Source organism: Lottia gigantea, assembly GCF_000327385.1.
Source record: "Lottia gigantea unplaced genomic scaffold LOTGIsca_28, whole genome shotgun sequence".
In the NCBI taxonomy this organism is placed as follows: Eukaryota; Metazoa; Mollusca; class Gastropoda; family Lottiidae; genus Lottia; species Lottia gigantea.
The window spans coordinates 306,488-325,940 of record NW_008708898.1 but is presented as its reverse complement, the minus strand read 5'-3'; the positions used below and the strand labels follow the sequence as shown (position 1 = coordinate 325,940).

The 19,453-nt window shown below is 33.7% G+C and overlaps 2 protein-coding genes across 2 annotated transcripts; one reads left to right on the top strand and one right to left on the bottom strand.

Annotated features, from left to right (window-relative positions):
* Nucleotides 1-937: 937 nt before the first annotated feature.
* On the bottom strand, nucleotides 938-10,882 carry LOTGIDRAFT_161141 (hypothetical protein; the record flags this gene model as incomplete). Its single annotated transcript, XM_009056488.1, has 4 exons — nucleotides 938-994; nucleotides 1,827-2,105; nucleotides 9,294-9,428; nucleotides 10,880-10,882. 4 exons carry the CDS (start codon nucleotides 10,880-10,882, stop codon nucleotides 938-940), a joined length of 474 nt encoding a protein of 157 aa, XP_009054736.1.
* A 4,301-nt stretch (nucleotides 10,883-15,183) lies between these two features.
* LOTGIDRAFT_161140 (hypothetical protein) lies at nucleotides 15,184-16,854 on the top strand (the record flags this gene model as incomplete). The annotated part of the gene is made up of 5 exons (XM_009056487.1): nucleotides 15,184-15,216; nucleotides 15,291-15,398; nucleotides 15,564-15,671; nucleotides 15,746-15,853; nucleotides 16,747-16,854. 5 exons carry the CDS (start codon nucleotides 15,184-15,186, stop codon nucleotides 16,852-16,854), a joined length of 465 nt encoding a protein of 154 aa, XP_009054735.1.
* Nucleotides 16,855-19,453: the final 2,599 nt, after the last annotated feature.

Sequence of the window (19,453 nt, the reverse complement as noted above, 5' to 3'; positions counted from 1 at the left end):
TGACACCCTCTCGAAAGCAGCAACAAAAAGAAATCGAATTGCCTACTTGACCCTCACCGGTGAACGGGAAAATATTTTGTCCGGGTAACAGAAGGGGGCATCTGTGCTTTGTTTTCTTTATTCGAAAAGAGAAGAGGCTCTCATAAACTGTCGTAATAAAGGATTTGAACTACGTATGGTTCTTACATGTTAACCATTTTGAAGGTTTGAGGCACACCCGTAGAAACGCCACGGGTGGTACTACCAACATTGAAGTCTAGCCTACAATAACTGCATAAACAAATTATATCAGGAGTATATAGCCATGAGTTTTGCTAAAAAAAAATCCACGAAAAAATATAATTTATTTCACACTATGATTTGATCATCTATATTTTAAAATAACTATAGCGCCTATCATTATATGGGTATAAATTCAAATTGTTATATATCATGACATATTCTATACGTCTTATACAGAATACCAATTTTCCATCTTGCAGAAATTCAATATTTATCAAAGAATGGTTCATTGAAGCTTTTTTTTCTTCTCAAGCCCTTGGGAGAGATTGTGCTAGCCAACAATGCGATTTAGTAGTAGCCACTCCCATTTTATCTGCCGAGTGAAGGCAAGGGTAAAAATAAATATCCGTGGCTTTCAATATTGTCAATACACAAAGCCAGTAAACCTCGGATCCACAACATAAAGCAAACATCTAAAGTAACGAGACTGGAATCTCAAATCGATAGCGGCCATTATCAATCACACGGTGACAATCGGCAGCCATCCTAAATTAATAATTCACCTGAGACAGGTACAACATTACTCTGGATAATAGAGTCACAAATCGATGTAGTCTTAATCTTCCAGGGAGTATGTATTGCGAAATAGCCTATCGGTTGAAAATTTTGCAAGTTAGCTGAACTAAGAGATAGGCGTAACACATTAGAACTAGAATCAGGTACAATCAGTACAATACAAAGTCATATCACGAAATGGTAAATTAGCATCTCCCTAGTCCAATAATAATATCATAACAATATATAAAGGTTTGAGCAAGAAGAGAGGCGGCTTGTATAGTAAATACAGTTAGATCGTTATTTATCTTAAACCTTAGATTTCGAAACCAACTGCAAAATGCCGAAAATGTAAAAAATAAGCACTCTCTAACACCCCACCCCTACCTAGTATCAAAAAAACCCACAGTCGATAAATTACAATTTAAGCTACATTAAATAAAAAGTGACCAATCGACTTTTAATTAACACAAGCGATGCTTCAAGAATCAGCTTACTGCTTCGATGCTTACAAGGAATTCTTAATATACCTGTTATGTGAAATGATAATCGTAGATATAGGATCGATGCAATTCGAATATCCAGTCACTTATACCTGAATTTATGAAGAACGAGACAGTCATTGATCAATAGGTTATAATATATATTGAGCGAGGTACATTTTAACACGTAGAAGCTTACCTATTTATTTTCATTATATCTATGCATTCCATTTCGGCGAATCATAATAGGGAAGGTTTTTTTTTATAACAACATCGATTTTCTTTCACTACGTTCAAATTACACAAGTGACTAGTATTCAAAGACAAATAAAGGAGAATTCTGTTGAAATTGTAATTACATTACAATTTAGTTCCATTTTGAAACAGACTTTTAGCGATTTTGGAGTCAAGTCAACAAGTTATAGACAGTCTGTGTACATTTTAAGACACCTCGACAGAATATCATGTCTTTTCCGCATTGTAAACTTTAATATTTATGTACTTTGTAAATTAAGGTAAAAACTGGAAAGTTTAGCTTGTTGGTTGAAATTATAAAATGATACTTACGTCGTCTTGAGCAGAATAATCTGAAAAATATCCATAATTCTTCATATGATTCATATATGTTTGAGTAATAGATAAACTGAAGTCTATTAGCGGTGGGTCATCTGATATCGGTGGCAAACTGTGGGTTTTGAGAACCGGACTATCCTCTATTTGTTGTACTGCTGTTTTACTGTTATTGTTGTTCTCCATTGAAAGATGCATTCTTTTCTGACAATCTGAACAGGACATCAAAAATCTGGTAACTGCTTCTCGGGGCAGGAATGAGTATGTTTCAGCAATCTGGAAATATAAAGAGACGAAGACATTATGCACCCTGTCTTTGTCCTTTCAAAAAAAGTGACAAAATGTGCGACAAAGGGATCGTCTAAGTATTTTCATCAGCAATTGATAAAGATTAATGCTTAGTGCAGTTATACGAGCTAACAGTGGTCTGGAAGTGTGGCTAATATGAGTTCTACCAAGATAGAATTTAGTGTACACTTTGTACTTTTATATTTGAATATAGCCTTAAAAGGTAAGATCTAATCTGTATATGTCAATGGTCGAAAGCTTGTCAATAAGTCTAATAATGATCGCGGTACGACATCATTATTAGACGTATCGACATGCTTGAGACTACTAACCAACTTAAAATACAGTTCACAATTACATCTACTCAGGCACGTGCTGTAATATAGGTCACATGAGATCCAATCACATGCCTAACAATACAGACGATCTTTCAAAATGTCCGGTCGGGAAAATAAAAAAATATACCTGTTCGAGTTACATACTATTATTACTACTATTACTGTGTCGTTCATTTTATTATAAATGATATGGATATGGATTAGAAATAGATATTTTACTTATTTAATTTCGTCAATCTGTACTGTGACTCATGGATTACAATTTGAATATGTATGTCTACAGGTCAGTTTTTCCTTTTCCCTTATGGTTCATTCAAGTATTTCAGCATCGAAATACAAGATTCATGTCCAGTGGCGTAGTGAGCATTTCATTGACGGAGAGGGCATCCGAGGCCATCGCCTCCCCTTTCTGGATTTAATAAATTTATCTAATCTATAAATTTGTTATGGCCCTTAAGTATACCACTGTCATGGCATTTACGGCATCGTTTCGTGATTAACAGTTAGCATTGTTAAATTTTATAAGCAATTAGTGACAAGGATGACCGAGCTATTGGAATTGTTATTTCCCTCCTGGCTGTATCAAATTTGAAACATTTGTGTTGTTTATGAAGAGATATTGGTGCTTTATTTCTGACAAAATAAGAATAATATTCTAATGCTAAGAATAAATCTTAGATCAATTATTATAACTAGTGTTCACATACTATTTGAAGCCAAGTCAATCGTGAACACATTTATAAAACAGGTCACATTTACATGGCAAAAGACCAAGAGTATAATATTTAAAGTCCATTATTAATGTCAATATTGGACTCGTGGCCGTTTGCCAGTACCATTATGTTGGACCATGATGGATGTTGGATAATGGTACGCCGAGATCAAAGAGTGACGTCACATCTGTATTTTAATACACGATATTTTCGTGATGAATTGTAGAACAATCATATATCGAATATTTTTAGTCTGTTTATGTTACAATGGGTTAATAGTCAACTTTTAAATGTTGTAGTTAAAGGGAACTAACTCTTGTCTCTAAGTTTCTTTCCAGTCGGCAGGCAAAAGCCTCTCGGCAGCTCCAGATTCTGATTCGAGAGATTCTTCACAGGTATATTGTAGCGCGCTGTATGATACTCTTCGCCATAGTTTATCCTAATAAGTGAATATACTTATTATAGGCTTTGTAAGAAAAATCTTAAAAGACCTATACAGTGAACCACCTTTTTTACAGCTCAACATCACACTAAAAAAACAAACGATTACAGAGAGAAAGCTACTGGATGGACCAACTCCAAACAGTGGCTCCAAATGGACTTAACATCCAGCATGATAATCAAATGATTCCATTTGTTGCCACCTTTAATCATACAGCTGCCAAAACCTCATCCATCGGCAAACAGTATTACAGTGAATTACAGAACACATTTCCGAATGTATATACCAAACGACTTGTAATTGCCTATAAGCGCAATAAAAACCTTAGTAATTTTCTGGTCCGTGGTAGACTCGATCCCATTGAATCCAATAATACTTGACCGCCCTCTCTATTTTCTAGCTCATTAAGTATTATATATTCTAATCCTTATATATAGATGTTTATCTTTTCAGAACCTATTCATACTCTCTTCTTTTAGAACTGGTAACAAGAAAACTTTCATATTATAGATTTTTGTTTATTGTAGATTACTCGTGGGTGTTTTTTGAACTTAATACTAACTATGCTTACTTCACCTTATCTTGTATTGAACATTTATCTCTTTATTTGTGACCTTGGCCAGTGCTTTACATAGAAGTTTTTAGGAACTTCTTCACTCTTAACACTAAGCACATCTCGTCTTGGGCACATTATCTATTTATACCTGACACACGTAAATATAGATACCGTTGTATCTTTTTAATAGTCAATAATTATCTTGCTGAGATTTAAATTTTGTCGTTTTATCAATAAAACGTTTTCCATATAAAAATAAAAAGTCGTGAAACACTGTGTTGATCTTCTATACACGGTCATTAGTAATGTTTAATTACTGAAAGGTCAAGATCACTACTTTTTTCACGTGTAGAAGTAAGTTAAAATGCTGATTATGATTAGCCATACAGCACGAAATTTAGTAAATTAAATAAATCATACATAATCTATCACATTGTAAGAATAGACGTTATTTTTAAACTACATTCTACATTAACTATATTCCACTGGCTACAATAATCTTTGAGCACCCTTTTAAAGGAAAAGTTCAAAAACATCTTTTTGTTTCCGTGCACTTCAATTATACAATGAATATGATAACATTACATTAAATGTTGTCTGAGTGTTGTTTTGAAGAGTTGTTTCCCCTTTGCTGGATTTAAAATTATTGTAATTCTTTATAAATCAATAACAACTACGGGTTAAATTTAAAATATGGAAGTATCTCACTTATTTGTCTTTCAATCACGATTTTACAGAAAATCTTTTCGTGGGTGTCTCACTGGTTCGAAACATACTGACTCTCCTCTATCTTTTCATAACTAACGTATTATACAAACGTGCAACGTCTTTCTATATTGACCGTACTTTTATATTTCGCATCTCAGTCGGTTGTACTGAAAATTGAAGAATTTGAAATTTTCTACAAGCAGGGTTCCATAATCTAGTTAACAACTGCTAAAAAGCTGTATAGTGATCAGCAAATTTCGATACACAGTAGGACAATGCCATAATATACAATAAAGGGGAAAGATCCACATACACGAGATACATTGCAGTGGTAAGACTCTTATTCCCCTCCCACCATATTTTATAGACTGAAATTTGCAAAATAGATTTCTAATTCGTATCTGAGATACGTTTTCAGCCGTTGTAAGGTCAGTGATTTAAGAAACATGATTGGTTATGAGATATTCTTTCTATTTCAGTTACAATCTATATAAACTTATGCCTACCTATAACGAGTGTGACCAGCTTTTGTGTTATGACCAGCTATTACAAAGGTCGTAATCAAAAAGAATAAACTTTGTTGATAAACATAACATTAAAGAGCTGAATATTGTTATACAGCAAATCATGCTGAAATAAGCCATTTTTAGTGAGATATAATACTGCAATGGATATAGAATATACGAATACATTATATATTTATCTATATTATATCTGGTGTGCTGGACGGACATTAAAACACCGACGGGTGGTTTTCGCCTCATTAAACGTCATTTTAACCAATAAATTCACGGACCTGATTTGAAACTATAAATAGATGAACGCTATTTAAATCCAAGAAATTCTCTGATTAATTCTCAACGAAAGTCAGTAATAGGCCAGCAGTCTCATTCCTAAATACTGCATTTAAAATTCATTTCCCTTGGATAATTACGCACAGCATTCTCTCTCTTACACAAATTAAGTACGCTAGTACAAACTGGGTTTTACATTAGCCCAACTGAATGTATAATATAGCCAGAAATGAAGCTACATGGTGTAGTTGTTTCAGTCGAAATGAAAATCACATTTCACTCGATTTGACTCAACTGATTGCAGGTTACCAAAAGAACCACAAGGGAAATAATATTCCTAGGTTAAAATATCCCATGGCAACACGACTCGTTCCTGTAATTTTCTATAGCTTTGAGTAATCGGCAATCCAAGAAGTGTGTTAAGCGAGTGGGGCATTTCACTGGAATAATCTAAGATGCTATAATTACGTGAACTTTGTGTTGAGATTTCTGTTTAATTCATATCATCTTCTTTTTTACTTGATTACAAAACACACATTATAAACATACTGCGTACATACATGTGTCGGGGACAGACCGCAATGTACGAATGTTATGTAACATACATAATAATGTATATGAGGCATCTGTGCCCAATTCAGATAAGCGAATACAATGTGCACACATATTCAAATAATATACGTATTTTAGTACATATAATAATGTACAACTACTTTATGCGCATAATATCCATACCGAAAATGATACTTTGCTGTTTATGAATGAAAAATGAAGTTGAAAGTTTAAAAGACATTTCTTTAAAATCTCATTATTGCAGTTCCTTTCTTAAAACTTTCAAAATAGAGAGTGTTGTGTGTTTTATGACATAACGTCGACACCTCAATTGACTATAAAACGTGAAACTAGACCGTGATATTCCGTGTGATCGAACTATTACAGGTCTTCATTCTTATACTCTAGTCTTCTAACCAATTTTCTCTGGCGGAAACTCTGACTCATACGTCAAAGACAATCTTGTGAAGCTCCATGTGAAATGGAACGGTGTAATTTGTTTTCCATTAATGAAAGTCCGATAGACGGAGAGTGGAAGGCATTACCCTAATATCCCATTCAAGAGAAGTCTAAAAGAATTCCAATCGAAACAGTTCGATCAGAATGACAACTTGATTAAAGGTATAGTCTCATTCTCCATTATTATCCAGTAACTTATTTTCTACCGTTCTAAAGTCACGGTTCGGTTTTGAAATTACTGTTATAGTAAGGAATTCAGAGTAAATTTGTGTTATCTTATCATTGAGTGGTGGTGCAAAGGTTGAGTTCCTATGCCTATAGTTTTATATTAAATGTTCACGTCCATCTTATTTATTTAAACGGTTAATATATTTGTTTAATTTTTTTAATTAAAGATTTCTTCATTTATTTCGGGACATTATAACATTATTCAGTTCCAAATCAGAAAAATAAACGTTTTAAGCGCTGCAATCTTTCTATAGACATTCTGGCGTTTTCATATACATTATGTTCACCAACTATTTGATTGCTTAATATGATAGAAACTACAGAAATCCATCTTGTCCAAGTTTTAAACCATTATGGAACATGAATGCATGTATATAGAGAGAAATAGGTGAACTGCGAACATCTACCTTAGAATGAAAAGTCGAGCAGGCTGATCACACTAGAACCTACTTTATCTTGTCAATTCTGACAGATCATTTAAATTCTTGTAACGCAAGTAGATCATACTTACACCGAATAAAAACTATAACTAATTCTACAAAATTATGAAAAATAAAAAGATGAAAAAAAGAACAAGCCTGATATATTTTCGTGCGTCCAAAAAGTAGGGTAACATACGCCAACACAGCAGCTTTGTTAAATTTTAAGATGCATTAAATATCTGACAAATTCGTTACGATTACTTAGAAAATGTTCATTGCAAAAGCTATCAACTTCTAATTTAAATGTTCAAACCGATATAGATAAATTTGCCTCTTCCATTGCGCTCACAAACAGATATCCAACACCAAAACAGTTCTTCGAAGGTCTGCCAAATTCAAGATCGCGTTCAAGATCTTTTCAATCACAATGATCACAGTAAAATCAATTGAAGCTTCTATTGTGCTAACGACCAAATTTCATTAATATAAATGATGAAATGAATAAATGACAACCATATACGTCCACATTTCAAAGTAAAAGTTTTTTACCACCTTAATTAAGCACTATTCATTGTAAGCTATTACAAGACATTCGGCAATATCCTCTTTTGCAAGAGTATTTCTGCTTGCAATTTTAAAATTTTTTGCTGCTGTAAGGTTAATTTACTTAAACAACACCATTTTCTTTGTCTTCATGACTTAAGCACCACGGGTTTAGACGAATCACAAGGCAAAAAGTCTAACCATTGGAACCGACCTGCCAAGTCGTGACTGGTTATCCTATTGGAACATGTAATGAATCCACAGTTGAATTGAGTAAAGGCTTACATAAGAGATAATAAGTATCGGAATACTAGACTTAATAATAACAGCCTATCAAAAAGTTAATTATACTTTAGTTTTAACCGCCATATTTTCAGGTTTAAATCTTAGACGACAGAAACCAAATTGCTAACAGAGGACATGTGCAGACGGAGTACGGATTCCATTCGATCGTTGGCGATGAAACCAGATGTCAAGCGAATGTAACTTCTCGAAACCTTATATCTAATTCTGTCACTGCTGATGTAAGTTACGACTTTTATGAGGTCATAGTAGGCTACATTACATGTACCTTCAGGGGCGTATATAGAAAATGCCCGAGATGGGAGGCCAAAAATGAAAGATGTCTTTCCGAAGACCTTTTAGGTCGGGGGTCTGCCAGAGCCCCAGAAGTACACAGATTTCAGATGATTTATGAACAGTTAGAGGGTTTAAAGAGTCACATCAAATAAGACCTTTCACAGACCTAAGAGGAGGAACATGGCCCAAAGGACCCTCCCCCTAAATACGCCACTGTGTACCTTCTCACTCATTGGGCTCATTCTGCAGAATAGTTCAATCTGACGTATAGTGGTTCGAAGCCCGATTAACATTTTGAAAGTTTTACCACTGGGTCTGTGAGATATGATTTAGTTTTTAATATGAAAATATCAAAGCGACTTAATTTATTAACTCTGTGGACAGACGAACAGAACGCGCTAGACTGTTAAATGGATATTAAATAGTTACAGTTCAGGGACATATTTAGTCTTCTTTCGAGAATTACCCATAACCCGCTATATAGAGTACATCACATTGAACTCTTCGCTCTTCAGGCTCCTTCACCTATTACCATGTACCACTTGCATCATGAAATATTCGATTGATTGTCAGCGAATAAAAACAGTATACTGATAGTTTTTGGAGATAAAGATAATTTGTAAATACGTATATCTTTGATTTTAAGAGCTGAAGGTTAATGAGTGTAGGACTATAGATAACTGAACAGCATTCATGAATTTCTAGGATTTTCAAATGCACCCTTGCTTATTTATATGTTGGTCTAAAGCCAATTTTTCATCGCAATATAACATCGTGTGGTGCATCTTGTCGCCTGTATGGTTGTTGAATGTTGGAAATGTTATATCATTTAGCTAACTTACGGCTCTGTATGTCCTCTTCTGTCCTGCATGTTTCCCACCTCGGCCATCCATTTCCACATGTACACTGTAAATAATATCAAAAAAATCTTCTACCATGGCAACTCGTTTAAATCCACCGTCCAGTGAAACACCACCCTGAAACATATAATGAATTGTTTGAAAAGATAATGGAGTAGATTTAGGGTGGATAAATAGACAAATGATTGTCTTTTGAAAGTTCCATGGAAGGCTGACATTCACTGAGACATCAGAATTTTCAGAACTAGATTGTTCAATTCGAATCAGATGTGTGCATATTAACATTTCGCCAAATTCCTGTAACTATTTGGCTTATTTTTTGTTGTATCCATAGTTTAATTCAAACCGATTTTTTTTCTAAATTGGGATGATGTTCATATCAGGTTGCAAGATAAAATAGAAACATTTAATTACATCTCAAAACTATGACATCTGACTATAGTAGCGGGATACCTATAGCCTTTAGTCTCTGTCTGTAGAAGACCTTGAAGGAAACGGAAAGAGACAGTGACCTGTGTTGCTACTATCCTCTAGTCCTTCCATACTGCTCTATAGTCTGTGTCATTGGAGTTAATTAATACAAGTTTTGTTTTCCCCCAAACAGCCTTATCAACAAGTCACAAACACAGTCAGTCTTCTATCCTGCCATGAATATAAATAACACAATTCATTGCCTCCAGTCGAACAGTGCCAAAACGGCAATCACCAAAGGTGGCTCATTAGGCGGGAATTAGAAGAGGTCTTGTGAAACTATCAAGTGGCCGACAGTCACGTTCTTCACGATGTGTGCACATGCATGATTTCTGTGGACTTGGGATAAATGAAAAGAAAAGGATTCCGATGTATTGAGAAGCTGATTGTCTGTAAGAGGTTGTTATTGATAATAAGACCATCGTTAGATGTTATCTCGGTCCGATTAAACCACTAGTGATTGATTATACATCAAACAGTATCGTTTGTATAACCAAACCACCATATCCGGTTGAGGTCATATTCTTATACATTCCGATATTGCCCAGTGTGTGTATTGTGCATTTTTGTATAAAATCTTACAATTTTAGTTCTAGACTTCTATGTTACTATCTTACTGAAAAACTTACAATCTTATCTTATAATGATTTCTAACGCGGAATCACACTATTTCACTAATTATAGTATTCCTTAATTGGACTCAAATATATATGTGATATAGATGTACAATGTACATATCGAATTTGAAGTCAACGACAGGGTTACCATTTTGTTCTTAAAGGTTTTGTTCATCTGGTCTAATTAATGATAATCTTAGAATGACTTTGCGCTGATGAAAACATTAAGTTAATAAGTTTAATATAAACATATTTCCCCTAGTTTCATGTTTACAGAGTTATTCTAAGCCTATCATTACTGATGATGACATTCCAATTCACATAATTAATCTAGTCTAAGACCTAGACTAAGAAAAGGGTCCATCTCAATTTCTAAATTTTGTGAAAATGCAACAGTTTATCAATATTTATGAAGCTTTAATCAAAACTATAATGAATCTTTCGTAATATATACGTTGTTGGTCGTGATGATTTGCTTACCATTTATTTATCATTTATTGTATTTTACCATTCTATACCAGTATCCTATTGTATAGTATCGTATTGTATTATGTCTGGAATAGAGTTGAAGACAGATCGGCCTTTAGCGTTGATTTGCCCCATTAGAGGAATTCGTTTTCTTGGTCATCATTATTCGCTACAACCTTCATTTAAAATATATTGAAAATGTCGAAAATTACTTGAAACTTTTGATCCCAATTTTACAAATTGACATATGCTTTGAATATAAATTGTTCTTGAAATTTATTTCCTCCAGTCCCGTTAAATTGCCCGCCTGTTATTAATGTAAAATTGTCTTATTTTGTTTTTTAGACGCTATTAAAATGAACTGTCTTGAAACAAGATGGACGAGTGAAATTCAATACAAAACGAAATAACGAATATTCTGCCAGTAAAATTGAAATATATAATGGGCCATAATTCGGTTTGAGAAACTAAAGAACATGTAGAGTAGAATAATTTGTTTCATTATTTTATAATTAATGGAATTTAAACTAGCCTAATTTAACCTCGATCATGTGAGGCGTCCTGACAAAAAAGTGAAGAATCACATTTAAATGTGCTTATTTGGAAATTTCTCTTCCTGTTACATTTAAAATGGTGAATTTCTCTCTTAATCTCTTTTTCTTGCTATATTGGTAGAGGGGCATTGCCTTAACTAGGCTTTGATTTGTCCTGTTCACTAAAAACAACCCTTAAATGAAGAATTAAGAAATATTGTGATCTGGTTAATGAAACTAAATTAAGAATCAATTTTAGTTCTTGACCAATCAGATGGAGAGTATGATAAAATCAATTACATAACTCCGATTCTGCGTGTTACGTTTAAAAGTCATTAAAATGGTAACCTCATTGTCGAAATTTGAGCCTTTAAATCCATGCGTAGCCCGAATTATCTGCGTTTGAATGTTAAAATGTCGACTCGTCAAGATACTCTGTGATATATAGAAAAGGCATATATATATAGTGAGTAAAATTTTCGTACATTTCCAGTACTTTTGAAGACTATTTTGACTTTAACACTCAAATCAATCCCTCAAAATGGCGCAACCGTCCATTTAATAGCTGAGAATTACTCTACTATGCTATTATCTTAATTCTGGTGTAAAACTTTTCTTAAAATGCCAAAATTCAACAAAAATTATACAGAATAAGTTCTAAACCCTCTGCCCATAATACCTGAGAATTACTGCGTTATTGTTTTTACAAATTCTGGCGTAATGTATAGCTCCTTAAAACACGTCTGTAATACTACAGAGAAGCAGAATTGGTCCAGATTATTCGTCTTGTCAAACTACGAGTGAATTGTACATTTTTATGTGTCTAATAGGTTTATAATGTGAAGAAAATAGAATTATGGTGCGGTTCTGGATGCCAGTCGGGACCAATAACCACAGTCCTAGTATCTAACTCATTTGTCTTGTCCCCTTTAACACATGTCTTTTTATTACCTCCAAGCTCTAGAATAACGATTATGTGCATTTTATCTTCCCCTAGGAATTAACAGAAAATTACAAGTCTTAAGTCGGATTTCTCACTAAATACAAAGTCATTACAAGGCGTTGGAAGTATGTTTCCATGGAATGCTCTTAGCGAACTGCGTCTAAAATTTATTGTCCAAGTTATAATTCAACCAACTACCAAAAAATTATTATTTGATAAAATATATCCATGGTTTGCACTTGCGACCTTGACCACTGTTTCTTTTTATAGCTGAGTCCCACATAATTATACATATACATTAAACTATGATTAGCAGCATTGCTTTGAGAATATCTTTGGCATGGTCATCATGTACATTATATAACCTAACCATTACAACCAATCTTGATTTTAGACGGAAGACCTGCCCTGCCTTGCAGAATTAAAACCGTCAAAGTAACAGTAGTTAAAATATATATATTTAAGATGGGTTCCCTTATTTTTATTTATGAAAATGAAAATGCTAATACTTAATTGAAGAGAAAGTAGAGGTGTTCTAATGACTTGGAAAAATACCAGTTAGTCTCACAGATTGTCAAAATTTATTCATAATTAGCTAAATTAGAAGAGAATTTCCAGCAAAATTCCAATGACCGATCAAGAAAGGTCAAAAAGTCTTTACATACATGGACATTTATGATTGGTTAAAACTCCTAATTACATGCAATATAAAAAAAATAGTGATATGATTAAGAATACATGATAATTCAAACCCCAATTAATCAAATAGTTTTCTTAATTTGACACTAAAAAATAAGCTCAAGATTATCTCAACTTCATATTAGTGTTTAGAATGAATGAAGACAAACGATGACCTAAGTACATTTGTATATGTCAATGTACCGTAAAATAAAAATGAAACGGGACGTTGAATAGAAAATAAGAAACCTAACATGATATTCAATATCGACTTAATTCATAAAATCGATTTTAAATGACAGTATTCTTTTTTTTTACATCAACGAGTAATATTGAGTGAAGGAAAAAACTTGGGTTTTGAAGATGAGCCGATTATGAGTAGAACTACTTTTATTTTGACTTGTACAACGAGAAACCTTTCATCTAGCCGCCAGGAAAGTTTAATCTGTTAAAACTCTTACAAGTCCCACATGATCCATGCACTTGAAATATATTCCGGTTGCTGGAAGTTATTCCGACAGCTCAACTAGTTCTGAGTCACCTGGAAGTGTCCCATTGATATTTACTCACTAATTTTTGTGTAATTGGTGAGTATGCCCAGATAAAAAATTTGATCTACTAAACTGGTCTAAGTTCTTGATTATTTTACAGTATGTACTGAAAAGCACGCTATTTGAAAGTTCAAAATTTAGTTTCGGGGAAGGTGGGTTTGATTCTCCCAAATGTATAAACCTTAGCTTTATTAACCAGGGCGTACGTAATACTTAATGATACATGCTATTTCGCGTTATTTGGAAGAAAATAGGTGATATTCACATTTTTTCGCCATTCGATATAAATTCATGCATCCATTTAACTAGTAGAAAGACTAAAAATCTTTTATTTCGCACCTAGATAATTCTGTAGATCATTTTTAGCTATTTGTTTTAAATATTACGAGAAGAAGTCTATAAAATGATGTATGTCATCAGCTGTCGGATACCTTGAAGCGTCCTGTAACAATTTGCCCGCCATTTTGACTGGAGCAGATGAGAACTCTACAGGTTACCACGGAAACAGAAAATGAGAGACTGTAGGAAGATAATGTTGATGACACGTAGTTCTCAGTTTGCACATCGGATCAGGTGTCCTTTTGATGGTTCCTGATTAAAAACCAGGCAACTTATCATCTAGTTTCTAAAAAGACACATTTATTATACATAGGACAAATATTAAAACGAGATGAAATATCAACTTTTCCAAATCATTTTTAAAGCTGGAATTGAAATCAGATAAAACATTGATAGCTTCTTGATAACGAGAAAAATTTCAATAGATTAAAGTTGAATAATAAAAAAACAAAATGTCATGTAGATATGAGGTATACTATTTTATAGATTGAGGTTTGGGAAAAATGTAGGTATGCTGGCAAAGCTGAGTTGGAAAACATGATAATGTGGTTATTTTCAGTGCAGTTGGAAGACTTGAGTTAGATAATAAGTATTATCTGCTTTCCACTGGCAAAGCTGAGTTGGATAACATAACAATGTGGTTATCTTCAGTACAGTTGGAAGACTGAGTAAGATAATAAGTGTTATCTACTTTACACTGGCAAAGCTGAGTTGGATAACATAACAATGTGGTTATCTTCAGTACAATTGGAAGACTGAATTAGATAATAAGTGTTATCTGCTTTACACTGGCAAAGCTAAGTTGAATAACATGATAATGTGGTTATCTTCAGTACAGTTGGAAGACTGAGTAAGATAATAAGTGTTATCTGCTTTACACTGGCAAAGCTGAGTTGGATAACATAACAATGTGGTTATCTTCAGTACAGTTGGAAGACTGAGTAAGATAATAAGTGTTATCTACTTTACACTGGCAAAGCTGAGTTGGATAACATAACAATGTGGTTATCTTTAGTACAGTTGGAAGACTGAGTAAGATAATAAGTGTTATCTACTTTACACTGGCAAAGCTGAGTTGGATAACATAACAATGTGGTTATCTTCAGTACAATTGGAAGACTGAATTAGATAATAAGTGTTATCTGCTTTACACTGGCAAAGCTAAGTTGAATAACATGATAATGTGGTTATCTTCAGTACAGTTGGAAGACTGAGTAAGATAATAAGTGTTATCTACTTTACACTGGCAAAGCTGAGTTGGATAACATAATAATGTGGTTATCTTCAGTACAGTTGGAAGACTGGGTAAGATAATAAGTGTTATCTGCTTTACACTGGCAAAGCTGAGTTGGATAACATAATAATGTGGTTATCTTCAGTACAATTGGAAGACTGAATTAGATAATAAGTATTATCTGCTTTACACTGGCAAAGCTGAGTTGGATAACATAACAATGTGGTTATCTTCAGTACAGTTGGAAGACTGGGTAAGATAATAAGTGTTATCTACTTTACACTGGCAAAGCTGAGTTGGATAACATAACAATGTGGTTATCTTCAGTACAGTTGGAAGACTGGGTAAGATAATAAGTGTTATCTGCTTTACACTGGCAAAGCTGAGTTGGATAACATAATAATGTGGTTATCTTCAGTACAATTGGAAGACTGAATTAGTTAATAAGTGTTATCTACTTTACACTGGCAAAGCTGAGTTGGATAACATAACAATGTGGTTATCTTCAGTACAGTTGGAAGACTGGGTAAGATGATAAGTGTTATCTGCTTTACACTGGCAAAGCTGAGTTGGATAACATAATAATGTGGTTATCTTCAGTACAATTGGAAGACTGAATTAGATAATAAGTATTATCTGCTTTACACCGGCAAAGCTGAGTTGGATAACATAACAATGTGGTTATCTTCAGTACAGTTGGAAGACTGGGTAAGATAATAAGTGTTATCTACTTTACACTGGCAAAGCTGATTTGGATAACATAACAATGTGGTTATCTTCAGTACAATTGGAAGACTGAATTAGATAATAAGTGTTATCTGCTTTACACTGGCAAAGCTAAGTTGAATAACATGATAATGTGGTTATCTTCAGTACAGTTGGAAGACTGAGTAAGATAATAAGTGTTATCTGCTTTACACTGGCAAAGCTGAGTTGGATAACATAACAATGTGGTTATCTTCAGTACAATTGGAAGACTGAATTAGATAATAAGTGTTATCTGCTTTACACTGGCAAAGCTAAGTTGAATAACATGATAATGTGGTTATCTTCAGTACAGTTGGAAGACTGAGTAAGATAATAAGTGTTATCTGCTTTACACTGGCAAAGCTGAGTTGGATAACATAACAATGTGGTTATCTTCAGTACAGTTGGAAGACTGAGTAAGATAATAAGTGTTATCTACTTTACACTGGCAAAGCTGAGTTGGATAACATAACAATGTGGTTATCTTCAGTACAGTTGGAAGACTGAGTAAGATAATAAGTGTTATCTGCTTTACACTGGCAAAGCTGAGTTGGATAACATAACAATGTGGTTATCTTCAGTACAGTTGGAAGACTGAGTAAGATAATAAGTGTTATCTGCTTTACACTGGCAAAGCTGAGTTGGATAACATGGTAATGTGGTTATCTTCAGTACAGTTGGACGACTGAATTACATAATAAGTATTATCTGCTTTACACTGACAAAGCTGAGTTGGATAACATAATAATGTGGTTATCTTCAGTACAATTGGATGACTGAATTAGATAATAAGTATTATCTGCTTTACACTGGCAAAGCTGAGTTGGATAACATAACAATGTGGTTATCTTCAGTACAATTGGAAGACTGAATTAGATAATAAGTGTTATCTGCTTTACACTGGCAAAGCTGAGTTGGATAACATAACAATGTGGTTATCTTCAGTACAGATGGAAGACTGAGTAAGATAATAAGTGTTATCTACTTTACACTGGCAAAGCTGAGTTGGATAACATAACAATGTGGTTATCTTCAGTACAGTTGGAAGACTGAGTAAGATAATAAGTTACACTGGATATCATAATAATGTGGTTATTATCAGTACCCCTTTAACATAAAACATGTTGGAATACTGCCATCAATTTGTGCTATATAGTAGTAGTTGTTGATATACCTATTTGTACCTGTAATTTATCTTGATATAGATAACGTATGTACATTTACAAGAATCTTCCGTGTAGTTCCTAAAATATCAAATATTGAAACCTGCAGGCAATCCATAAAGTAAACACAAATTTTGTTAACGGTTGGTTAGATTAACCAACCAAGGGTTTATCTTTTGCGATTTATGACTCATGAAGTAACAGGCCACAGTTCCATATATGGATGAAGAATTAAAAAAAGCCACCGGACATACCCTCGGAAGCTCAGACGACGACAGAAGAATTTTGAATTGAGACGAATAGGTATTACAAACTATAATTCATCTCGCTGAATATATTGAAATGAACTTCCCAATAGAAATATTGGTTTGCCTGTGTGAGATGCAATTATCAAGGTGCTACCGGAATCATTTGTACGAGATGCAATTATAAAGTTGTTGAAGATTTGAATTCCCGTGGGGTAGTGAGCTTACTCGGTGGCCATGCAAAGTTAAATTCATTTCAAATGAATATCTAATAATTAATCAAGAAGCAATATCCTGAATTGTCTTTTTGGAAAATGCCCTGAGAAATTCTTCCTTATATATATGATAATAATATAATACAGGCAGATTGAACCGTCCGAGACCTTTCATTACATTAGTGTATTTCCATCATCCGGACTTTTTCAATGATTTTTCCTAATTATCACTAAGCTCTAGATTGGATGGGCGTGGGATCCCGTTTCCATGGTAATAATATCTCTCAGAATCAGATTTCTCTACGCGGGACTAATAATATATAGGTGTTAATATTTTCACTGAAAGACTAGAAATCAAGTTGGCTCCACGTCAATCATTATAGAGAATGATTTGACTAATTAATCACGGTAAATGATAATAGGTGACTTGTCACAATAATCATAGAGCTGATGGTAGAAAACTCTCTTCAAACACAATAGACTACCATCTTGAGAGTACGAGTGTTAGTTTTTCACAATACTAGAAAAATATCGTGCAATTATTTCATCTTTTCTTTTAGTTTTTAGACTACAAATGATCGTTGTAACAAAATACAGAACTGGCAGCTCTTCAGGCCTTCATTTAATTCAGGAAGGTAACAAAGAACCAAGGTCCCACGCTACTGGTTATGTACTTCTAGAACGACAGTTCCGAGTTAACTTTGAGTTAACTTAGTCATGTCCAGAGTGATATGATATATTCTAATCATTAAGGTCAGAACCTAAATCCGCTTCAAAATATCAAAAATCATGTTAAAATTGTCCTTTTGTACACAGACTTATCTATTTACGTTAAAATTGTAAAACCATTCTTTGTTTTTCCATCATGTCAATAGATTAAGTTATTCTTTAATGAACATTTGCTAAAAGCTTATTTAGGAAACAGTTTGATTTTCAAAATATTTCACCATGTCATTCAATTATAATTGTATAAAGTATACATACAATTAAAATTATTGAAATCCTTTCTGAATTACACGATCATAATTTCAATTTTTGAACGTCTTACTCGGAAAGTTTAGGAGCCACTAGGGTGCTTTTGAAATGTCTATGGACATAAAAATATTAAAAATATGTGACTTCTTGCTGGGGCTTTTCCAATCAAACTCTCCCCCGCCCGATACATATAGTGTAAACAGAGCCAATGCATTTCACTCTAATAGAATCACTGTCTTTGTGACTGTCAAATTTCAGCGGATCTCAATGCGGCCATACGAACTATATTTTAGCGATGTATATAACTATCAGTTGGGATAGCCATAACTAATAACTAATTGAGTATCGTCCTAATGGAAAACTCTATTATAACGTGTTTAACACAGTTGCCGGAGGCAAGAAGATTATATGTTACGTGGTAATCTGTAGAACACGACTTGCTTGGGTCAATTTTCTACATCTTCGATTAGTCAGACCAGCAGTCGGTCGTAGGTCGGTCGGTCGGTTGGTCGTACAAAATAATGAGGCGGTGTATCGCGGATTAAATTAGTAGATGTAATTATAAACAATATCAGATTTACCTGCGTCTTTAAATCTCTTTCTTTCAAGATAAATAGTCGTCTAATATTTCTTTTATTATTTACACTAATTCCAATACGACTCAACTTATAAAGGGATATAGTTGTTGGAATATGTTCATTCTGAGGGTCTGTCAACTATAGTAAAACATAATTAGAGAAAGGAGTATATCCGTTCACGATATCCATAGTAGTTTTAGTAGTAGTTAATGATTCTGATTTGAGGGATAATTACGATTTCGATTTCATAAAATAGATGTTTTGGAATAACAGAAACAAAAAATCGAAATGGTAGAAACGGAAGCTAAGAATGCCCACTAATGCACACATACTAAGGCTAGAAAATTATTTTGAAAAGCATTAACGGTTGAATTAGATTTTGATG